This window comes from Physcomitrium patens, chromosome 26 (assembly GCF_059467195.1).
Source record: "Physcomitrium patens ecotype Gransden chromosome 26, ASM5946719v1, whole genome shotgun sequence".
NCBI classification, from domain to species: Eukaryota; Viridiplantae; Streptophyta; class Bryopsida; order Funariales; family Funariaceae; genus Physcomitrium; species Physcomitrium patens.
In genome coordinates, this window is record NC_143435.1 from 3,705,968 (window position 1) to 3,728,460 (window position 22,493).

Below are 22,493 nucleotides of genomic sequence, written 5' to 3' on the forward strand. Positions count from 1 at the left end.
AATGTTGTGTTTGCACTGAACATTTGTTTCTTCTAGCATCTAGAAGAAACATGATTTCACGTGAATAAAAAGCTAATGATTTTTGTTGATATGCAATTGCCACACAGCTTTGAATCTATCTTCTGTGTTACTGTTGTGTGCCACATTCACTCCAATATTATTGGCTCCATACAAAATACTATAAGTTACTTACTACTTTCCAATGTACAATTAGATTCAACTAATATTATAAGTAAATTTAGATATATAACAAAGAAACATGGAAGTCCTTTCATTGGTCAAAATCAAAAAAATCATTAACTATCAAAAAGTTCTATATAATTTGCAGAAGATCTCTGGTTTACAACTTGTAAAAAATAATAATAATAATAATAAATAAATTGTGCCCAACAACATGGACTTCCAGTAGTTAAAAGTAAAATGTCTAAAGGTCCATGACTAGTTTGGGATTATACTTCCTAACATGTTCTAGGTATTTAGTATCAATGCAATTGATATTCACATTAGGTGAAGAAAACCAAATTCAAAGCTCCAACTCTCCATCTTTATTTGATTTATTTTGTAACAAACAAACAAAAAAAATCAAAATTGCTTTGAGTAGAGTGCAAAATTACTTAAGGGGGGGCCACTTCTCTATAACATGATACATTGCTAACCAAGCTGAGTTGTTGGAGCTTGAAGGTTGAATGCAAGGATAATATTATGAAAAGCATACATAGATGATCAATCTTTTGAAGATGTTTTTCCATGTGACAGTTTATCATTATTCCATATAATAGGAATATAAAGTACAAGCTTTTAGTTTAGAGTCATTGTAATTTAATTTGGAGAATATTAAACCTATTTTTATATTTGATATTTAAGAAAACACAGAGCTGATTATTGAATTGCTTGTATTGTGTGGTTCTGTTTTCACTGTCCATCCAATTATATATATATACACGATAAATTATTTATCTTAATTTAAAACATTTTTAAAATTTTAATTATCTTTATAATTAGTATAATGCATTGTTTCAGTAAACCAGTATAATGAGTTATATTACCAATATAATGAGTTATATTATCTGTCAGAGTAAGTATATATATATATATATATATATATATGTATAGATAATAATGAAAGTGATAGTATTTTAAGATATATTTTTTTCCTAATATTCATCTTGATAGGATTTGCTTCAAAAAAAAAAGTATATCTATTATACATGAACAGTATTTTAATTACATCTGTTTTTTTCACAATTAAATGGTAATTTTTTTTTTTTAAAGATAAAGCACCAAACGAAAAGTTTAAATTATATATTGATGATATGTCTAAATTAAGTCCTGATCTCAGCATAAAACACATTCTGTTTGATGCAGAAAAATTGACAGTGAAAAAACAAAGAGTTATTCTTGCTGCAAGATTTAAATACATTATTAGTAATTACAAAAACAGAAGGTCGGTTTACACTAGGTTTGAGTTATTTCAATTATTATGTATTCATTATGGTTTTTAAATAAACCAGTTTGTTTGAATTTACAAAGCATCTAAAAAGCTAAAGTAAAAAATATATGATTTTGAAAAACTATTTGCATGCCTTGGATTTTAAGCCCATTATTGTAATATTTTAGTTTTACTGCTAGTGAAACCAAAAATGAATATAACTATATACATATATATATATATATATATATATATAGTTGTAGTTATAATTGTCATTGCTGTCCACAATAATATTGCAACAACCAATTTAGTTTAAATTAAATCCAAAAGTCACCTTAGATATATATATATATATATATATATATATAGATAGATAGTTGAGTACGTTGTGGACACATTTAATTTCTTACATTTGCACACACAGACATACAAATACAATTTTTTTGTGAATTTCTATATCTTTTTGAGACACTAACATGAATTCTAACGAGACTGTCCATGTTTCTTAACAACCGTGGGAAAATCCACCCCTATGCTACATCTTATAGTCATTGCCACGTGGTAACTAACGCATTTTCTCGCGTTGACAACGCTGAACCACGCCGTGCAAAAAGCTGCACCCATGAACAGAGACGGCTGGGTCCGGTCCGACCTATGACGGAGAAAGTGGAAACAGGAGTCTGTGAAGAGAGGGACGAGAAGCACGGTCATAGGGGATGGGCCCGGCCATGCGGGGTGCATGAGCGAGGGCGAGGAGATGCGGGGGTCGCAGCATCAGCACCAGCAGCGGAGGAGGAGGAGGGGATGCGGCGCCGACGACGACGACATCCTGGACGCAAGCAAGCAAGGCGATATCGATAGAGATCGATAGAGAGAGAGAGAGAGAGAGAGAGAGAGAGAGAGAAAACTGGGTTGTGAGGAATTCCTGCCGAGGGTGGGGAATTTTGCAGTGCGGGATAGGGGTCAGAAAAGGGAGGGAGGGGAACCAGGGGCGGGGAGGGGGGCAGGAGGTTCAGCGACGGAATCATCTGCGCCATCCAACAATGGCCGCCCAGCAGCATCCTCACATCCCGCCTTCCTCTGCACCCCAGATGTCGCATCCTGGCGCCGTCATGCCTTTACAGATGCACTACCCGCAAGCCCAGCAACAGGTACGTCGTGTGTATTGTTTTCTTTTTTTTCTTTTCTCCAAGCGCATTTCAGTTTTCCTACGCCCCTTTGATCCACTTCTCTCTCGGTCTCTCGGTCTCTCGGTCTCGCTCTTCCTCTCTCTTGCCCTCTCTCTTGCGCTCACAATTTCAACTCAGAATCGCCTTGCTTTCGTCTTTCCGGGCGCCTTGATCGTACCCACGGAGTCTCTGTGGTATGGCTTCGTTATGGCTGTCGTGTCGGGGATTCCTTGCCTTGGAACACCAGCTGCTTCTCCTGATGTGGACACGAGTAGGGTTTCGTTTTGGGTTGGTTCGATCTGGCGGAATCGCTTTGTGGATACCGTGATCGTCTCTGTCTCCGACATGGGGTTTGCGGGTAGCTTACGAGGAGGTGGCTAAGGTATGCTTTTGGCGTCTTAGGTTGTTGAATCTCCTGCCGTTGGTTATCACTTTGGTGTAACTACGGGCGTGGCTTTTGCGAGGGTGTTAGTTCCTGTGCTGGGCTTCGTAGCAAGAAATGGGTTGAAATCGATGTGAGCCTAGTTGTTGATTTTGTGACGTCCAATGTATGGGGCCAGTTTCAGTTGTGCATGTTGGTTGGTCGACCCGTGTTTCTGGTGGAGTCCGGATGGATACCTTGTTCTTGGGTTCACCTGAAATTGAACAACGAGACTGTGGAGCCTTTTTTGGACTAGGGTTCGAGATTGCGTGTGCTCTGAATCTGAAAGACGAGCTCGTTGGTCACGAGTTTAGAAAAAACATGAAAAAATTGAGCCTTTAGACCGAAAGTTTGTCGAAAGATGGGTTTGGATGCGTGTTATTGGTTATAAGCTATAGTTTTCGCATCGTAAAGTTTCACTTCAAACAGTTATAGTAGCACATGCTGGAAGTAGGGGTTTGTTGTCCCAGTAAAGTGGATCTACCAGCCGAATCATCTGTTCGCTACGGTTGATTCTATCCGTTTTGCATTGGTTACCAAACGTGGCTAATTAAGTGGTTGATAACTTTTCAGATGATGCCGCAGCTTGGTGATCAGCAGGTAGCACTCCTGCAAGGCGTCACCTCGTTGTTGCTTAACACGCTCGTAGCTAGATAGAGATACTTCCTCTGGCATGTCAGCGGTCGCTGCTGAACTCTTACTGTATTCGTCTGTCTTCAGAAAAAAGTATTGGTTGAACTGTTCTAATACTACAATGGTGAGTGCAGATGCAGCCGCAGCTTCATTATCAGCAAATTCAGAAACAGCAGCTGTCCCAGTTCTGGCAGCAGCAAATGCAGGAAATGGAGCAAGTCAATGGTGCATTTTCACTCATGCATGAAGCAGATTATTCGTCTTTTGAATATCCAATCTTCTAAGAGCACTAGCACTCGGGTGTCTGTAAATAATAAGAGCAGCTAAATGGTTTTTAGAAGATGAAATCAACCATGAGATACAGGAGTTCGTCAACGTGAAATTTCTATATCTTCGACCTACCAGTAGAGGTCTAAAATTGTAGAGTAGTTTAATTGGAAGATATACCGTCATGTCCAAATCATGTAGGGGTGTGACATATGCTTCTCTTAGGTTAGTCTTGTCGTGCATTTTTTTGGTCGCGTGTATCCATATTATAGACTTGACAATCCTTTGTCATTCGGGTTTGATTTGTGCGTAAGATCCCGCATATCTGGGCTTGGAGTTAGGCGAAGTTGTTACCATTCTATCGAATGTTAGAGTTCAAGTCTTACATTTTCTTTCACGTGTTCTTTTAGATTTTAAGACCCATCAGCTACCACTGGCACGCATCAAAAAAATCATGAAGTCGGATGAAGATGTTAAGGTCAGCATTTTTCTGTTCTATTTATTTTACATTTGTATTTGAAAAACTTTTCCAACACTCGGTGGTTTCACTTTAAGTAGTGAATTTAGCTTGTGTTGAAGCAAATCCACTTATTAGCGCAGTTCACGTTCTTAAGTAATGAATTAAGATTTGCGTGAATTTTTCTTGAAGTTTCAATTTGACTTGAAGGCATTTCTGATCTATGATTTCACGTACTCTGAACTTTGTTATCATGTTTTCCAACAGATGATCGCAGCCGAAGCTCCAGTGCTGTTTTCAAAAGCTTGTGAGATGTTTATTTTAGAATTGACACTGCGCTCTTGGATTCATACGGAGGAAAATAAGCGAAGGACACTACAAAGAAATGATATTGCAGGGGCTATCACTAGGGGAGACATCTTCGACTTTCTTGTTGACATCGTTCCACGTGACGAGTTGAAGGTGCTTTTGCGAAATCATCAAATAGTTAATAATAAATGTGCTGTATACTAAGCCTCTCTTTTAGGTTGTAGAATGGCAGTCTGCCATGGCCTCCTTTGATTTTTGCTTAGTCCAATCAATTTTCGGCACTCGTCTTCTGCTTACAGTATTTTCTTTGTTGTAAGTGTCTTAATGGTTCCAAATCATTTGCAAATCGTAACATCCACAAAATTCTTCCGAAGCTTTCTTCATACAATCTCATCTGCATATAATGTGTCCCAGGAAGAAGATTTGGGTGTGCCATGGACTGGTGTTCCAGGGGATGGTTCTGTACCTTACGGAGGAATATTCTATCCACCCATGGCTGGACAGCAAATGCATCATTCTATGGGGGCTCCTGTAATTTCCTCACAACATCTCTCTAATTTCAATATTTGAGTTAGTTTTGAATTACGCATATGTCCTGTGAGATATGTAAGGAACTGGCGCTCATCACAGGTGCATAATACTTGCCTGCTCGAATGCAATCCCTAGGTTGTTCATTGGATATGTTTTGTGGTTCAAATTGGTGGTTTTGTGAGGGTCGAGATGGGAATTTTCTGGAATGCTTATCTTAGATATTATGATGTAGGAGATGATGGTTGGGCAGCCACCAAACCCACAAATGATGTATCAGCCTCCACAGGTATTGCAGGCTCCGGATTATTTTCTCATCAAGTCATAATCGTTTGAATTTATTTTCATTTCTGGCTATGATGTTTTGCAGTAAAGCTGCGAAGTGGATATTGCATGTTAGATTGAGATGCCTTCATAGGTTTTACATCTGTTCAATGTCTTCCCGTTTTGGATTGATTTTATTGTATTGCTGTAATCCCAGACTGCCTTTGTCCCCGAGCAGCAGCAACAGTGAATGCATTACCACCTAGAGAACGCTGAGCATCGAAGACGGGACAACTCAAGGAAAGGGCTATCGCATCGAGATTCTTTCGTCACGTGGGAATGGTATTTATCATACTGTTGCTACCATCTGTCATTCTTATGGCAAAAGGGGTCACAGGATCAGGATTTTACCTTTCACTACAGCGCTTTTGTGTTGGCTTTCAACTATATTTTAAGGAAATCGTAGCTGTAGGCGGTGATGCGACAGTTCTGAGCACTGCTAATTCTAGCAGAGTTTATGTTTGGTTTAGCAAGTCATGAAGGGCACAAAGGGACCCGACCCCTCCATGGATCTGGTAGAAATTTGTGAATAGTGATACTAGTGCAGGCATAATTATTAGCATGTGCAGGAGTTGCTCTTAATGTTAGGTTCGAGGATCGGGTATCCATTTTCTTAGTACCATTGTTTCTTTTATGTCTCCCTGGTTTTATCTTTCAGACTGTACCGGGTGTCCCAATCTACAGTTTTTGACCTGATCTAGTTATACAGCAACACTCTGTTTTTGAAGACTCCTCTCACAACAGTGCCACTATGTTCATTCCAGTTTACATGTCCACAAGTGCAAATATTTAACAGACTTCAATTCACATGTATGTTGAAGTTAATTTTGCATAAGTTGTACATACATCTATCAGGCAAGCTTTATGAGACTTATTTAAGATTTATCTCACTCATCTGCTTGCCCTTAAAAGCTTGTCTTGGCTTCTTGGAGGTTAATGTTCTTAATGACAATAATGATCACCGCTGCTCAAGTTAAACGTGGATTTAGGAAACAGTCGAGAAATAATCTAATGAGAAACCAAATTGTTGACGATTTTAATTTGTTCATCAAGTTTCTTCCTGAAATATGATAATATTGATGAAATATATGTCATGAAAATTATAAAATTTTCACGCAATTGAATGGCTTTTTTTTTTACTACTCCATGGTAGCTGAAACCAGAACTTAGTGCCCAGACAATGAATTCGGTTTAATTTTTAAAGGACACTTTTTGAAGTTGCTAATCTTTACTAACTGTAACAATGACTTTCATCAATAATTTTGAAGCTACCATGTAACGACATGGAACTGGAGGCTCTGATTGGAAGGTTATTAAACATCAAAAAACTTATTATGTTCATTTATCAATAAACTTATGCACCTTTAAGAATGTTTTGAAAGCATTTGAATTCAACAATAATAATAATAATCTATTAAGTCTATTAAACTTGTATGATCAAGGAAAAAAACAGGCATATTTCAAAGTATCAACCTCTAAATTTTAGATACTTGTAGCAATTTTTATCCTTGTTACATGTGACTCGTAAGCTCTTGTCAAAAAATACATAGATCAATTCAAATATGTTGCATGCCTTAATACATAAAAACCCTAGATTATAATTCTTAACATATTTCCTTATAAGAAAATTATTTTTTGCATAGAAAACTGTTATATACTTCATAAGTTAACTAATGTTTTATTGATTTTATATGCTCAATAATTCCCTGTGCTCCACTTAAATTTGATGAAATCAGATTTTTGAAAATCGCATGCTACACAACATTAAATTAAACACATGCTACACATCATTAAATTAAATTTACTTTTAATATACATAACAAATAAATTAAATGTAATACATAATAATAAATAAACAATGCTTTATTGTATTATTATTATAATTTTACAATTATCTTTCATAATAAAATTTTACTTTTCTTTAAAAAAAACTAAAAAGAATGTATTTATTTCCATCTACTGATTTATTCCCATAAATGAGTCACATGTGACCCAAAATGCAGTAACTATATTGTCTATGGACTACAATTCTTAGATTTATTTTTATTTTTATTTTTAAAAACATCATTTAAACTTATAAAATCATGTTCAATTGTCAAGCCAATTTATGAATTTTACAAATAATTCCACGGAAATATGAAAATTTATTCACATATTTCTAAAAATAAACGAATTAATAAATGAGTGAATGAAGCAAAAAACAGTGACAAGGCAAGCCAAATCCTACGTGGATGGGTTCGTCCAATCAGAGCACGCCATGAGGTCAATAGCGACGCGGGAAAGGGACCACGGAAGAGAATATCCTCCAAGTCAAACGGCATCCACGTCCATTGGATGAATGATTATCCCACAGACGAATGAACGATATCTGTCCACGGTAGTCTTCTATAGAAAGTCCTGCTCTCCCCTCCGCGGACTTTTGGCTTTCTTCCGCTTCGCAGCGACGTCGACAGATTTGTTGGGCACCGAACCCATCTCCGACTTCCATCAATTTCGCGCCCACATCGAGGCCCAACGCACCAATCCTCACAACACGCAAGTGCTCAGTTGCGTTTGGTAAGTTTCTCCGCCGTGCTCGAAACCCACGTAGACGGAATCGGGAGGGTTAGGGTTTGCAGGTTCAGGTTTTGGGGTAGCAGATTGTTTTGAAGCAGAGCATGCTTTAACAGAGGCTGAGTTTTAGGAAGTGAAGGAAGAGGAAGAGGGCGTGAAGGAGGAGGGGGAGGCCACTGAGACGGCGCAGCCGCTGCTGCTGTTGCTTCTGCTCGGCTGGGAAGGATGGAGGGAGGGGGCGATGTGGAGAGGATGCAAGAAGTGGCGCCGGACTTAAACGGGACGCTTGAGGACAACGATGTAGATGACGAGGAGCAGCGTCAGCTGGACGCCGTTGAGGACGACGAGCCCCACCCCGACGACGAAGAGGAACGAAACAACAACGGGTTTCAGAACGGAGGGTCGGCAAGAGACTCAATGGTAGAGAGTGGTTTCAAGGATTCGCCTCGCGATTCGCAAGGGAAAGCGTCCGGTTCAGGGTTAGTTGCCAGTGGCCCTAGCTCTAGTTCTAGTGGTAGTCTCACCATTAGTCTGGCCTCCTAGATGGTAGATGTCCTCGCTCGAGTATGTTGTGATTGGGATTCCGGAGGGGTTTGCATGTAGGAGGTTAGATTGGTCACTGGCCATGACATGTATGATAGCTAACGCACTACCCGTTCGCTTGATAGAGGGAAGATTTTCATCGGCGGCTTGTCATGGGACACTTCTACAGGTGTGTGCGCTTCTCTTGGTTGTGCTTCATAACATTTGCATTGCACTTCGGGTGTCAGTGAGGTCACTTCATCGTTTTTTTATTTTTTATTTTTTATATTTTTATTGTTTTGCATCGGTAGTCACGTGCACAGTGTGGTCGTAGGTCGGGTATTTGGGTACAACTGTCAAACTTTATCGTTTTAGATGGCAACCACTCTTCTGTGGTTTCAATTGAACCGATTTTTTTCGTGGTTGACGACGTATGTGTGCAATTACGTTAGTTTGATGGAGTGATTCTTTTTCTGCCTGTCTGAAGAATAAAAGTGTATGCATATAGCTTTGGCCCGCAATCAGCGAGATAGTCTTTACCGACAGCTGAGTTGTTGTGCGGTGCACTGAATATGGTAATGTGGTCGAACAGTTGTTACCATTCGTGTGCTGGGATACAGACCGTCAAGTCCGTTATTGTTCAGGGAGTCTAATGAGATTATAGTCGGTGTAGCTGGCTGCGCGTGTTATCGTCTCTTATCTTGTTGGGTTTTTACAGACAATTTGCAGAGTCACTTCAAAAAGTATGGTGAGATCATCGATGCGGTCATCATGAAAGACCGGTCTACGGGACACCCGCGCGGATTTGGATTTGTGACATTTGCTGATCCAGCCGTGTGCGATAACGTTGTGCTGGACAAGCATGTGATTGACGGGAGAACGGTGAGTTTCGGGTCGAGTCTGTGGGTCTACGTATCTTTACCTGTCGAGTACTGGTAGCTCGTTCCTTGTAGTGGGTAGTTCCCAACGTAAGTTTTGATAGTTCTTACTGATGTAGAGTGGATTAGAGTGATTGGTAGCAATAGAGGTGTAATGGGATCTCACTAGATGTAGCTGCAGGTGGAGGCCAAAAAGTCAGTTCCTCGTGAAAACATGGCAGCAAGTAAAGGACCGAAGACTAAGAAGATCTTTGTCGGAGGCATTCCTCCTTCTATTACAGATGGTATGCAGAAGTGCTTGCGAGCATTAGCCTTCCCTACCTTTGACTATGCAGTTCAGAAACCAGTTTGTGTGAGCCCGACTGCTAGGTGTTAGGTGTCGCTTGTTAGGGACAGGTCGAATAAAAAGAAAAGGTGAGGGTTTTGGGAGCTGACGGTGATGTCGGGGTGCTGAGTGAGGGCGTTGTGGTTGTTGGTGAACAGAGGAGTTCAAAAGCTACTTCGCTAGTTTCGGAAGCGTAGTGGAGCACCAAATAATGCAAGACCACAGCACCGGTAGATCGCGTGGTTTTGGCTTCGTGACGTTCGACAGCGAGCAGGTGGTGGAAGACATTCTTGCTCACGGAAAGATGCACGAGCTTGGAGGAAAGCAGGTGAATGATCGTGATTGCTCACACCTGTCCAACCTTATCATACAAGGGCTGACTAGCAACTTGAAAATTAGCGGCAGATTTCAACAACGGTTGACAATGTTAGAGGATACAACATTGTGATGTTGCTATGGATCGTGGTGTGCTGAATGTGCTTTGGTTTGGGTCGTCCAGGTGGAGATCAAGAAAGCAGAGCCAAAACGACCTATTCAAGACAGTCCCGGCGGTGGGTACCCAGGCGGCGGCTACCCAGGCGGCAGGGGTGGGGGTTACGGTGCAGGCGGAGTTGGAGGCTATGCAGGATACGATGGTTATGGAGGATCTGGCAGTGCTGGGTATGGAGCTTCATATAGGTCGGGTGGGTACGGAGGAAGAGGTGGAGGTTATGGTGGGGGCTATGGAGGAGGCTACGGTGGAGGATATGGATATGGTGGAGGCTATGGAGGTGGTTTGGGGGTCGGAAGCTACGGTTCAGGTGTGGGAGGTGGATATGGGGGCAGTTTAGGGTATGGCTCTGGCGGTGGCTACGGTTCAGGGATGATGGGTGGGTATGGCGATGGAGCTGACGGATATGGGTCAATGGGATACGGTGGATACAGCGGCACAGGAGGTTATGGTGCAGGATATAGCTCAGGTGGCGGCTATGGTGGAAGTTACGGTAGCAGTCGTGGTTACAGCAGCAGCAGCGGCGGCGGTGGCAGCAGCCGCGGACGCTATCACCCATATGGGAGAAGCTAGAGTCGCTGTAGATTCGGGACGTTAGAGACAGTGTCATATATTGCATAGCGGAGCACACGCGGTTTGTGAAGTTATTAGTGAAGAAGCAGGCACTGTCAAAGGAACAAGGTCTACTACTGATGGGGGCTCCTTGCGCTGGATAGTCGTTTTAACTTGTAATTTTTGGTGAAGACACGGCGCGTTCATATTTATCAGAGGAGGACAAGTTAGTTGGAAGCTACTAAAATTTTGTTTCTGTACTTCTGAAGCATGAAAGAGATCAATTACTGTTACATTCTTTGCTTTGTCGCACTTGTTTGATGGATAAAGCTCTAGTCTGCCTGCTGGTATTGTTTTGTGCCTGCTCCTAATTAGCCTTTTATTTTAGTTCTGTTTTGTTTTACAACATATTTATCGTAACTGTTAAATACATCATTTCTTTGAAATTGCATCTTTTGTGTGGTATTTTCAGGAGTGGTTAATAGATTTTTAAGTGGATATGAAAGAAGAAAATAAAGTTATAATCTACAGCAAATAATGAACCACCAAAGAGCAGAAACTATTGACGATTGTAGGATGCTGGATAGCATCTTCGTATTACTCAGAAGATCTATATATACAACGATGGTTTTTTTCAGGTGTAGTCTTTGGAAGCCATGAGAATTTTATTTTAAAATGATAATAACTCAAACAGTTCTAAATCCAAGTTTTTGGGGAAAATTTGGCACTGACATAAAATTGGATGTGCATCAGCTAGAAGAAGAATTAGTTACATTTTAGTTAGAGTTTTTAAATGAAGAAACTAAATAAAAGATGTTTAGGGAGGAGGTATTATTTCACACTACTTATTCCATCATCTAATTTTTTTTAGCTTATTACATGTAAAATTAATCTAAATTTTTGTTTTAAAGCTATTTAAAGTTTTGTTTTTGTCACAAATAAGCTTATTGCAAGCCTATTTTTTGTTGCTAAAGTCTGAAATTCTAAATCATCAAATAAGCTACAAATTTAGGGGAATGTGAAATTGACCCCAACTTTTACTAAATCAATCCACTTATCAAAACCATCATCACACCCCCTTGTATTCTCAGCACCCGTCCCCAGTCCTGACCTCCATGTCCAACAATAATGGGAATAAAAAGATCACATTTAAAACAAAAGGCCAAAAGATAGACCTGAATCAGATCCAAATTTGATGCAAAACTCACGCCAAAACATGTGAAAACCCTTCAACCCCCAATGCGTGCAAAATATAAATAGTTGAGAAAGAAAATAGTGTACGAGTCTCGAACGATTATGATTCATACAACAAGCTCAAAATGACGAGATCCTCGAAACACAAAAAAGAGGTTATAAAAAATCATCCAGCCTCAAATCTTTTTTATGTCTATCTACAGCTTTGCCAAAGGTTTAAGTGCTAACATTACACAAAGTTTTAGAATGTGAAGGAAATCATCACATCTTAGATTCTAATAGCTGTTACATTTGAAGAAACATGATCTTCCAATCAATCATAAGCCAAACTTTTTATGTACTCGAACAAATAATCAATTCGACAATCAACTACAGGTAAATATTGTCGTAACAAAACATGAAAAATAAAATAAAAATAAAAATAAAAATAAAACAGAAGAAAAGAAAAGACAAAATCCGGCCAAGACTAAGTGAAACTTCACTCTTGTGTATGAATATGTGTGTGTGTGCGCCTTAGCATGTGTACTTGGGAAGGGTGGCAGAGTACACGACTTAAAACCTCAAATGCAACTGAACAATACACTGCCAGTAACACTACGAGATAAATCTTCTCATAGCTGATTTATATTCCACCTACATTTCCCAGTTAGAAGCAAAAGAATAACAGTATCATTGAACATTCCACCCTTGTGTGAAAGGTACTAAGTGCCCATCCCCCGTCTATCATTTGAGCCTCAGTCTTGATCAAATGTAAGTGTTTGCCAAGTCTTGAACAATTGAAGCTGTGTTTGTTAGAGAAGAATGAACAATAGATTTGTCACCTTGTACATCATCCACTCTTGTTGCTTCTGGTCTTTACAAAGGAATACAAATTAACGCTCAAATAGTTGTAGTCATTGTTTGTGTCCATATAATTTGCAATTAGAATGTAAAGTGAAGCACATGTACAATTGATAAAGATGAGGTAAAATGTCAAGTTTGTTTGTTTGGATTATCTTCACACAAACGATCAATCAATCAACAAATACATTAAATGTGATCATAATTGTATGACAATAAGAGCTCCAAGAAGAGCAATCATGAGACTATAACTTGCCTAAGGAGAAGGCTTGCAATTTAATAAAAGTTGGGGTCAATTTAACATTTTTCCAATTTTATTATCCAAGTATCAAATAGTAATGTAATCAAATATTATGAATAAAATAAAAAGCTAGAAAGTTAGTGCATATTTACTAAACAACTTCTAAAGTAGTTTTTTAAGACTTCTAGACTTTAATTGACAATTTGATTTATCCAAAAATTTAAAAGTATCATATTTGATCACAACAAGATTTAAAAAAAATATGATACCTATTATAACAAATTTTTTGTAGCATATATACAACTTCAAAAATATTCAAATTCTTTTCTTTATTTCGGAATTTTTTTAGGATATTGCTAGTGCCACTTATTGTTTTGCTACTACCATCACAACTTGCTACCTACTTGATAATTTTTTTTAGTTTTTATTTATTCCAATTAATTTATTTATATAGTTTACAACTATTAGTGTAGTTGTGCATTAATTAAATATGTGAATATTTTTTCTAGTATATAAATATTCCTTTTTTTAAGATTTTTCTTTTTTCTTTTTTCTTTAAGTTTTTTATATTTATTTTTATATATATCAATATAGGTATGAAATTCAAGGAAAAGTGGGTGATACAAAGTCTATTTCAACATCATTAAAAACTAACCTAAATAAGCCAATATTTTAGTATTTTAATATAAAATTAATTCTTTCTTTAAACACAACTTTTAAAAGATATTAACTAGTTTCTAGTAATTCCAGAGGTAGTGAAAAGGCCCCTAAAATCCTATTTGAGGTTGATTTTTAAATTTCTATCATTTCTATCATTCTAAGAATATCAAGAGAGACTAGACAATTGTTTTGTAAAATATACTATCACCACTCATATTGTCACTATAGACATTTATGAAAACAAAGATGCAAATAAATCATATCTATATAACTTCAATCTACACATACATGTTTTCTATTCCAACAATTACATGAAGCCTTTGCAAAATCTATTACAACCAAATATATAAGATGCTATATACAACTTCTAATATTTGAAAAAAAAAACTAGTACTTAAAACTCTTGGAGGAAAAATACCAAATAAAATCATTCATTTATATTAGAATTATTGGTCTTATTAGAAATTGATATTTGGCTCTATAATTTTACTATAAAAAATTCCATGACTTTTATTAGATTATTAATTATGATAATATATATATATATATATATATATATATATATATATATCAACGATACAAACTCCAAAATTAATTAGAAAAATGAAATATAATATATTAACAATCTGAACTCTAAAAATAATTAGAATTTTTTATTTTTTATTTTTTTAAATATAAAGATTTTTTGTTGCAACTCTAATTTCAGGTTATATTTTTTTGCAAAGAAATTAAATAGGATAGAAGAAGCAATAATATAAAATATAATGAACATCTATATTAAATATGATATCACAACTAATGAATATAATTTATTCATTTAAAGAATGTTTATTAATTTATGTATAATAACAAACTAGTCTTGAATGCTTGTTCGTTATAGTTTATAAATAAACAAACAATGTTCAAGTGAATGAATTACAAAATAAAAATAAATTATAACACTTAAAACTATATTGAATATATTATTATGAAGTTGCCAGTAGCATTGCTAATAAAATCACTTTTTATTTTTTAAATTTAATTTTTATAAATATTAGTGTAATACATGAATCTTGCTAAAAGTTTTATCCCTTAAGCAGTTTAGAAGCATCCACTAACATACTTTGTTTAAGGCACATTATTTAATCTAAACTTCCATGCACAAATCTTGGAAAAAATTAATAAGAGTTTATCAACTTTTTAAAATCTTGTCAAATATAAACAATTCATTATACTTCTTTAGCACAATTTTTTTAATTAGCAGAGTATTAAATACTAATGACTTCTTCATTTATCATTAAGAAAAATCAAATATCCAAACACAACACAATTGTGTTTTGTAGTGAATTGATCAGTTTTAGAAAGTATACTACCACTATACATCTTACATCCATACATCTTATGTCTCATTCTTCAAAGTTAATCCAATATTTGTAGTATTACAAATTACAAAAATCATTTAGAATACAAATCAAAATTTACCAATTCAAAATAGATTGACTTGCTCACCAGAGCCTGCTAAACCTCTCCCATATCTATAAATAGTTATGCATTCCTCTGCATTTAGATGACATCAACAAATCACATGCAACATTTGGAAATGGTAGTAGATAAGTGAGATATAGCATTTAAGTTTCAAATATATATATATATATATATATATATATAGTGAAAGAGAGAGAGAAATGTTAAATAGACCTATGCTTTTATTAAATAGACCCAACTTTTATAAAGAATATGGTAATCATGATGAATGTGGTTGGCTTTTATTGGTTGCACATCCAACAGTGGAAAAATAAATCTAGAAATCATTATTTTTTTCCAGGATGGATAGGATGGGTGGGTCGATTTAGTAAAAACTTGGGTCTCCTTAACATTTGCCTACATAGATATAATTCCATCGTCCATTCATAAGTAACATCCTAGAATTGGTTCCAAATGTACATTTCGTGAGAGCACTTTCTGGTGTCAGGCCTTCAGCTTACATTCTAAAACAACAGAAGAGCATGGTAGTATCTGCAGACAAAAATAACCTAAATAATCGTCAATTTATCATTTCAAGTATCCAAGTTCGCAGTTGTGAAATCATCATCATCAGACTCACAATTGAAAAAATAAATGCACCAGGTAGAGACATAAAGAAACATGTTTCGATTAATTGGAAAACTTGACAACGAATTGACCTCGCATATTCACATTCCCACATTCGCCGAACACAAAGCTTGGCAGTATCTACGATCAGAAGCCTCCAAAAGAAGGCGGCTTCGACCAAAAAAATGGGTGCGTCTTTTGCTCAGCGAGCAATACACACATTCAGTGTTGGATAATGCCACTGGATATGTATGACAAACCAAGTTACCTAGAACTAGTGTACAGAGAATCAAGTGATACCAGCGGTAATACAAGGCACCGGAGATTGTAGACTCCAGCAACCGTTAAAATCAGGACAGTGGAGCATCTCACTGAATTTGGTCTTCACCTTTGGAAAAAAAAAAAAAAAAAAAAAAAAAAAGGGTCAGTTGATTTCATGACCAGTAAGTGCGCTCGTCCTCTACCCAACGCTTCGAAATAGATCGGGTCAATCTGTGCTTCGTGTGTGTAAAAGACCATCGATTCAAGTCAGACCTCCTTGCGTTAAAACGAAGGCTCAGGAGTTTGCATAAACTTTGCTGGCAGTCCTTGATCCACATGGAACCCAACAGAATCCACTTCGTGAGGTGTGTTAAAATCCCAACAAGGGAATAGCGTGACTCTTCATCTCCATAGCGGTGACTCTTCATAGCGTAACAGAAGAAGTGGAGACAAGCATCGTTCTCACCATGCTTCCACCCGTTCCGTCCGGTCTATGGGAGTCATGCAGCCACTTCCAGCCTTGGCTTTGAAGCTGTGTGTCGGTGGAAAGAGCATGAAGGGGCTGAAATTCCCTTGCACCTCGTCACGGCCATTAAGTAATGAGCTCTTTGAGTTGAATCGGTCGTAACTGGTCCCGACGCTGCTGCTGCTGAGATAAGGACTTGATTTCTGAGAACCAGCATAACCAGAAGTGTGTTGACGACCTTGAGGAGTCGGAATGGGCAGAGGAGGATACCGCGAGCTGCCGCGTTCGTGACCCATCCAGGCACCACTGTGTGAGCTTTGAGAGCTAGTCCGTTCGTAATCTCGAAGAAGCCCCGCCGACGAGTTGTGAGAGGTTTGAGACCATTGCCGATCGTGGCGGTTGAACATGCTGCCTCCGTAGTCATCATCGTTGGCATCCTCGACCCAGAGAGCTGCTTGAGGGTCATGTTCGGGTTCTTCTGTTCCAGGGAATTCTGGTGATGACGGCGGTGAGTGAGATTCCAGCAGCGAGGCCTTCCGGTCCTTGAGAGTGCGGAGAATCAGAGTTTTGAGCAAATTCATAACTTGAACAGCATGCATCAGTGCTGTCAATGGGTCAGCCATCTGCAAGTAATGAATCATAGTTAATATGTTATTCACTTCATATAACAAGCTTAACACAAATACTTCCTTAGATCACGTAGAAATCTAGTCGGAGAGTCTGCTAACTACAGGACCGAATCTCTACAAGTCTGGTAAGAAAAGTGTCACAAGTTTGGGGAGGCGCACAATTGCAGCGACATCACATACCTGCGTCATGTTAGGTGCAAACACCATTGCAATATTTCGTGCATTCATTTTGTTGAGAACCTCGTGCTCGACAACATCGGCCATCAGGTTGACAGCCCAGTTCAGCAAAGCAGCCTCCGTATGTGGCAGTTGCTTAATAAGCGCCAAGCTGTCCTTCTCACCATGACAAGCAAGGACCTGCTCTGGACTCAACGAATCCAAAACACCTGTTGGAAGTTCTCGAAGCCACGCCTACATTCCAGGCCACACAAAAAATTTACAAGTTCGTTTAAAAGACAAGATAATAAGAAGGAGAAAACTCGATGAGATTCCTTTCATGGGATAAACCACGTTGGACATATTCAGACATAACCCTCCAACACATATTGAAATGATGGACACTAACCTTAATTAGGCCAGCTAAGGCGTGGATATCGATGTCCGATGGGACAATTCCGAGGTTGAGTTGCTCTCTTACATGCTCCTCGTGGCTGTTTTCAGGATTAATCCTGAAAATGCCTTCGGCCTGAATGAGAAGTAAATATCAAATTAAATAAATTTAGACGTCCTTTAAAAAGAGCGGTGTTATATTTACTTAATCAAAGCCTATCAAAGCACATCGGAAAGACAATTACTCAAACTACAGCCGGAAACTGCTCCATGCACAGGGCAGGAAATTTAGTTTCAGCCAATGTTCTGACGCAACACACCTTGAGGCCGTCTTGGTCATACAACCGCTTCTGTAGGAGCAAAAGAAGCGTCGGAACCATGTTGCCGTGAGCGTCAAGCGAACACTGCATCGACTCCGCTGAGACGCCGAACACATTTTGGCTGCACCATGAAAGTTCGCACAGTGAGCCCGCAATGAACATTTGACATCCCAATCTGCTTTCTGGTACCCCCCACAATAAAAACTGGCAATTTTATAAGGTATAGAATGAAGCCAAACCTTGCACTAGGAGTGGGCCTAGGAACTTCGTGCTCGTACTCCTCGGGCAAACCCAGAAACCCATTGTAACGATCAAAAGTAACATGAGCAACATGTTCAACATCTGTTGGCCACCCAATATCCATGCTCATCTTGAGTTTCTTCCCTTTCACACTCGCTGATTGCTTAATGCACGCTCGTGCGGTCACTGCTTCGACGATTTCCACCTCTTCTTCAGCTTGACACGCAAGGAGGGACTTTCTAACTGTTGCAAACACTACCGCTACCATGGAAGATAGACTTCAACGCCGGGCTCTCTCGCTTGAAGAAACTGTTGGGGTAATCCTCAAACAGCCAGCAAAGTTTTCAAAGACAGTACCCCTGTCCACCTGTAACCTGTAAATGCCTGGAAATGTAACAGCGCCCGCTTGTTTCGCGATAAACTATGCCAAGAGTTTCTCCAAAAATGAAATACAGTATTCCTTCTTTAACCAGGTACAGCGTGGTTCAGATTCAGCACTTCTAATGCTAGAGAACTGTGATAGAACTCATAGAATAATCGTCGTTCGCATGTGATGGAATGGTTTAAAACTTCGAGCCTGCATATGACAGGAAAACGAGCACTGACTTTAGAATACATACGTATTTGGCGGAAAATCACCAGATAATAAGAACCCAATGTCGCAATAGACTTTGCAACAGGCCAGTTGGAAATAAGCGAGAAGTTTGAAATTCTCACTGGACTTGGAACACTCAAACCTTTCCAGGCTCAATCCCGAAATTCCCGTGGACATAGCCACACCTCATGCATCGAGCTTGAATGTGTCCAAAGATTTTTCATGCTCAGGTTTGAATAAGTCAATCCCATATAAAAGTAAAAAAAAAAAACCTCTTCATTCACTATCTTTCACTAAATCCCCACAACCTCGCCATCCTCAATTCCAAAAACCAGCTCAGATAACTCCAACAACAGAAAAATATCAACAATTCCAGATTCTATTCATGGGAGTAAGAATGGCGCGCACTAACCAGAAACTCAAAGCAAGAAGAATACACAGCTACAAAACCCATTTCTCATGTCCTCGTGTAGAAGACGAACTGCTAAAGCATTGCAACTGTCATAAACCTTCTAGATCACAATCCGATGATAAAACACAACCAAGGACCTAATCAGAGGAGCTACAAAAACCTCAGCAAAAATAAACACACACACACTTTAACCCGAAATCGGCGAAGACCTTACCCATCCTACACTCTCACAGACACTCCCTACGACAAGCCAATCGCGCAACCGCTACTCTTCCCATGCCAAGCATTCCAAGGATCTGCCAATGACCTCACCTTCCCATACGCATTTTGCCACCACCACCACCACCGCACCACCCCTCTCGATTGTGAAAAAACACAGTCCACTGTCACCTCTAAGAGACATAGACTAAAATCGCAACAGGGCGACAAACCCACCAAACAAAATCACGGATTCGGCACCACGTCTGATGATCTGCTTCGCAAAAAGACCGCGAGGTGACTCCGAAGCAGTACAAGAGCGCGAAGAAGGGGTGGGGTCTAGGACACGATCCGACGAGAAAATTATCAGTCGATGATAATAGCACCAAAAACGACGGACCTTCGACGGAAATGAGCTGGGTTTCGTTGATATGTGGCCAGGGGAACGTTTGTTGGGAACGAGACGCTGCCTCGGTTGCGAAAGTAATGACAATGGAGTTGGAGCGAGGAGAACGCGGCGAGGCCATGATGTTCCCCGCGTTCTCGTCCACTTCTTTGAGGAGGCTCTGGGGCGCGTGTTCCGCCCCTTGTTCCCACTCGGGCACAGCCGCGCCAAGCGTTCCCCGATTGGATTCTTTCTTTTGTCACGTGGATGAAATCTAGTGGGCGGAAACATCGTCTTTTTCTTTTTTATCTCAACTTTTATCTCTTTAGTCTTTTCCTCCTTCTCCTCGTCGTCGTCGTCGTTTTCTTCGCTGTGCGCTGGTGTTTGCTAATTGGGGGACGACCGATTCGGTGTCGCACAATTCTAGGCTGCGAGAGGCGAGTTTTCTCTGGTGCTGCCAACAGAGAACAGGCCCTTTGCGTGGGCGTCTCACTGTCGTCCGGTTGTCAACGCGCATCCTGGTTTTCGATCGCTCTGCTGGGTTGTCATTTCTCTGTTCATCGGAAGCCTAATCGCCCTCATTTAGTAACAATGCCGAGGATTCGGACAGCTGATGCGAATTTCTATAAAGGGCAGCGAGTAGGATCCCCAATAGTACTGGGCTGGTGACAATACATGAAGATTAATCTTATCTGCATCGAGACAGTTGTGCTTCGTCGCTGCAGTAACTACAGCTTTAACCATGAAACTGGGGTTGTGGGAGAAGCGAAGAGTTATCGACCAGGATACCCACTTGCGTTGCCAGCCAGCCAGTCAGCCAATGATGGTGCAATTGCTGTATGATCGTAAGTAATTCCGTTGCATTGATTGAGGGCCATATTTTTTGGTTGTCACATTGGTGTAATTAAGGACTGAATAGTAAAGGCGGAAGAATCATTCACGCAGAGCCCAGAGGCCGTGAAGCAGTGGGCTGATGGCTATCCATTAATTGGGCTCAGGGGCTCATTATTGTCAATGATCCAGGAAAAAAGGAGTGTGAAAGGGCGTGGTTGTATGTGTTAATGAGGTGAGCTGGAATCCACACTCTGTTGAAGACTGTACTGAATATTCTTATTCACATTCTTTCTCGCTCGTGTTATTGTATTGTATTGTATTCTATTGGTAACACCCTATTCCCAGCCCGAGCTTCATCTGAAAAAGCCCCAAATAGAACCCAGACCATGAGAACAGCAGTGAGCCTTGTTTAAATTACGTATATGGATTGTGCTCATCAGTGGATTGGGTTTGGTGTGGACTCTTTTCCATTTTCATTTTCGCTCCCATAAGATTCATCTTTCACAAATTACGTGACATGTTCAAACTGGACTTCCTACACACCGATGACTAAAGATAGCTACGTTACCACGTACATTTCTTATTTACTTTAACATAGTATTCATATTTCTACCCGCTATTCTATTTCAATCCATGATTTTTTATATTTAGAGAGATAAACATCAGTATAAATATATGCATGTCTATATATATAGATTGAAGATTCCTTCGTGCTCTGTAAAAGAAGTAGCTGTAAATCCTACATCACTGACAGGAAACAAAGCTACGATCACGATAGCTCCGCGCTGTTATCGGTGTCTAACCAACTTCACATGATCGTGATGCAAACTGAGTGGGTGTATGAAAGTGTTTCAGAACAACAGTGTGTATGCAGCATTTGGAAGAGGGGGAGGGGGGAGGGGAGCCTTTAATCCAAGTTCCTCCTTGGCCGGTATTCCCAGACTGGCTTGAACCAAGCAGGCCCAGGATCTCTCGAACCCGAGGGGTTGCACCAGCAAAAGCCTGGTATCTGACACAGCCCTGCAACTCTAATAGCAGGGCATGGTTAAAACTTGGCAACAAATCCGCCACAACCCACTTCCTCTCCCGACCAATCTGGCCTACCCCGAAAACAAATAAATTCCCGGGAAGAAAAACTCCCACCCAACAAAATCTGTGGCAGATCACCGCGAACCCCACCTCGCCGCGCTCCGGTCTCTGTGCCGCGCTTCGGTGAACCACTCACTGCCCATAACCGCTCCTGCGTCACCACCGCCCATGGCCGACCAGGGAAGAGAAGTCGGCGTCTATATCCGACCCGGGAAGAGTATTCATTATTATGGCGGGAGTCGATGGCGTGGCTTTTGTTTTTTAGACCTACATGGCATATATGACGGGCGACGTTATCTGCACCCGGTCCTGATGGGACCCGTTGTTTCGGCTCCCATTCCCGTCCTGGGGCTTTGTTGGTGAGAGAGTGGAGCTGGGTGGGCAAGTGGGGCCAGACATTAAATTTTCTTTTTCTTAAATGGAGAAGGTGAGCTAATTAGAGTGGACCTTATCCTACGTGGCGGATGTTGTGGCACCCGAACCCGCGCAGATTCAACGAATGTGATTCTGTATCCGTGGATGATATATTCGGCCATGTACGTATTATGATATTGAATGATATTAAATGGTGTTGGATGATATTCGGGTTTTATTGTGGACAAATGTTATTGTATTGGTTTTATTTAATTAGGTTAGTGTGACTTAAGCTTTTG

At 39.7% G+C, this 22,493-nt stretch overlaps 4 protein-coding genes across 8 annotated transcripts; 3 read left to right on the plus strand and 1 right to left on the minus strand.

Annotated features, from left to right (window-relative positions):
- Window positions 1-2,214: 2,214 nt before the first annotated feature.
- LOC112277885 (nuclear transcription factor Y subunit C-1) lies at window positions 2,215-6,264 on the plus strand. 4 transcript variants are annotated; one of them, XM_024510682.3, is made up of 8 exons: window positions 2,215-2,580; window positions 3,593-3,619; window positions 3,787-3,877; window positions 4,330-4,397; window positions 4,644-4,838; window positions 5,100-5,216; window positions 5,449-5,502; window positions 5,695-6,264. In XM_024510682.3, exons 1-8 carry the CDS (start codon window positions 2,473-2,475, stop codon window positions 5,725-5,727), a joined length of 693 nt encoding a protein of 230 aa, XP_024366450.1. In that variant the 5' UTR covers window positions 2,215-2,472; the 3' UTR covers window positions 5,728-6,264. The 4 variants fall into 4 exon arrangements, with proteins under 4 accessions (XP_024366450.1, XP_090104319.1, XP_090104321.1 ...); XM_090248194.1 differs by lacking the exon at window positions 2,215-2,580 and adding an exon at window positions 2,610-2,980; XM_090248193.1 differs by lacking the exon at window positions 3,593-3,619.
- A 1,689-nt stretch (window positions 6,265-7,953) lies between these two features.
- Window positions 7,954-11,155, plus strand: LOC112277883 (uncharacterized). Of its 2 annotated transcripts, none has more exons than XM_024510680.2 (7): window positions 7,954-8,093; window positions 8,221-8,569; window positions 8,759-8,802; window positions 9,331-9,494; window positions 9,672-9,774; window positions 9,974-10,143; window positions 10,315-11,155. In XM_024510680.2, exons 2-7 carry the CDS (start codon window positions 8,316-8,318, stop codon window positions 10,876-10,878), a joined length of 1,299 nt encoding a protein of 432 aa, XP_024366448.1. In that variant the 5' UTR covers window positions 7,954-8,093; window positions 8,221-8,315; the 3' UTR covers window positions 10,879-11,155. The 2 variants fall into 2 exon arrangements, with proteins under 2 accessions (XP_024366448.1, XP_024366449.1); XM_024510681.2 differs by having other exon boundaries at window positions 7,955-8,093; window positions 8,230-8,569.
- Window positions 11,156-15,901: 4,746 nt separating this feature from the next.
- On the minus strand, window positions 15,902-19,831 carry LOC112278106 (rho GTPase-activating protein 5). Its single transcript, XM_024511202.3, has 6 exons — window positions 19,647-19,831; window positions 18,327-18,904; window positions 18,088-18,208; window positions 17,784-17,903; window positions 17,399-17,629; window positions 15,902-17,212 (listed from the first exon to the last, which is right to left on the minus strand). The coding sequence occupies exons 2-6, from the start codon at window positions 18,593-18,595 to the stop codon at window positions 16,586-16,588; spliced, it is 1,368 nt and encodes a 455-aa protein (XP_024366970.1). The 5' UTR covers window positions 18,596-18,904; window positions 19,647-19,831; the 3' UTR covers window positions 15,902-16,585.
- Window positions 19,832-20,277: 446 nt separating this feature from the next.
- On the plus strand, window positions 20,278-22,411 carry LOC149986200 (uncharacterized). The gene is made up of 3 exons (XM_090248060.1): window positions 20,278-20,762; window positions 20,941-20,983; window positions 21,607-22,411. The coding sequence occupies exons 1-3, from the start codon at window positions 20,660-20,662 to the stop codon at window positions 21,965-21,967; spliced, it is 507 nt and encodes a 168-aa protein (XP_090104186.1). The 5' UTR covers window positions 20,278-20,659; the 3' UTR covers window positions 21,968-22,411.
- Window positions 22,412-22,493: the final 82 nt, after the last annotated feature.

What these genes read in the sequence shown, in the direction of transcription:
- LOC112278106 (XM_024511202.3), bottom strand. Translation starts at nt 18,595, where the DNA reads ATGGTAGCGGTAGTGTTTGCAACAGTTAGAAAGTCCCTCCTTGCGTGT. An exon ending in AGGCCCACTCCTAGTGCAAG is followed by an intron (nt 18,209 to 18,326) that starts GTTTGGCTTCAT and finishes TTCATGGTGCAG; the next exon opens with CCAAAATGTGTTCGGCGTCT. An exon ending in TTGCACCTAACATGACGCAG is followed by an intron (nt 17,213 to 17,398) that starts GTATGTGATGTC and finishes CATTACTTGCAG; the next exon opens with ATGGCTGACCCATTGACAGC.
- LOC112277883 (XM_024510680.2), top strand. Translation starts at nt 8,316, where the DNA reads ATGGAGGGAGGGGGCGATGTGGAGAGGATGCAAGAAGTGGCGCCGGAC. An exon ending in GGGAAAGCGTCCGGTTCAGG is followed by an intron (nt 8,570 to 8,758) that starts GTTAGTTGCCAG and finishes TTCGCTTGATAG; the next exon opens with AGGGAAGATTTTCATCGGCG. An exon ending in GTCATGGGACACTTCTACAG is followed by an intron (nt 8,803 to 9,330) that starts GTGTGTGCGCTT and finishes GGGTTTTTACAG; the next exon opens with ACAATTTGCAGAGTCACTTC.
- LOC149986200 (XM_090248060.1), top strand. Translation starts at nt 20,660, where the DNA reads ATGAAACTGGGGTTGTGGGAGAAGCGAAGAGTTATCGACCAGGATACC. An exon ending in GGTGCAATTGCTGTATGATC is followed by an intron (nt 20,763 to 20,940) that starts GTAAGTAATTCC and finishes TCAATGATCCAG; the next exon opens with GAAAAAAGGAGTGTGAAAGG. An exon ending in TGGTTGTATGTGTTAATGAG is followed by an intron (nt 20,984 to 21,606) that starts GTGAGCTGGAAT and finishes AAAGTGTTTCAG; the next exon opens with AACAACAGTGTGTATGCAGC.
- LOC112277885 (XM_024510682.3), top strand. Translation starts at nt 2,473, where the DNA reads ATGGCCGCCCAGCAGCATCCTCACATCCCGCCTTCCTCTGCACCCCAG. An exon ending in GGAAATGGAGCAAGTCAATG is followed by an intron (nt 3,878 to 4,329) that starts GTGCATTTTCAC and finishes GTGTTCTTTTAG; the next exon opens with ATTTTAAGACCCATCAGCTA. An exon ending in TGATGTATCAGCCTCCACAG is followed by an intron (nt 5,503 to 5,694) that starts GTATTGCAGGCT and finishes CTGTAATCCCAG; the next exon opens with ACTGCCTTTGTCCCCGAGCA.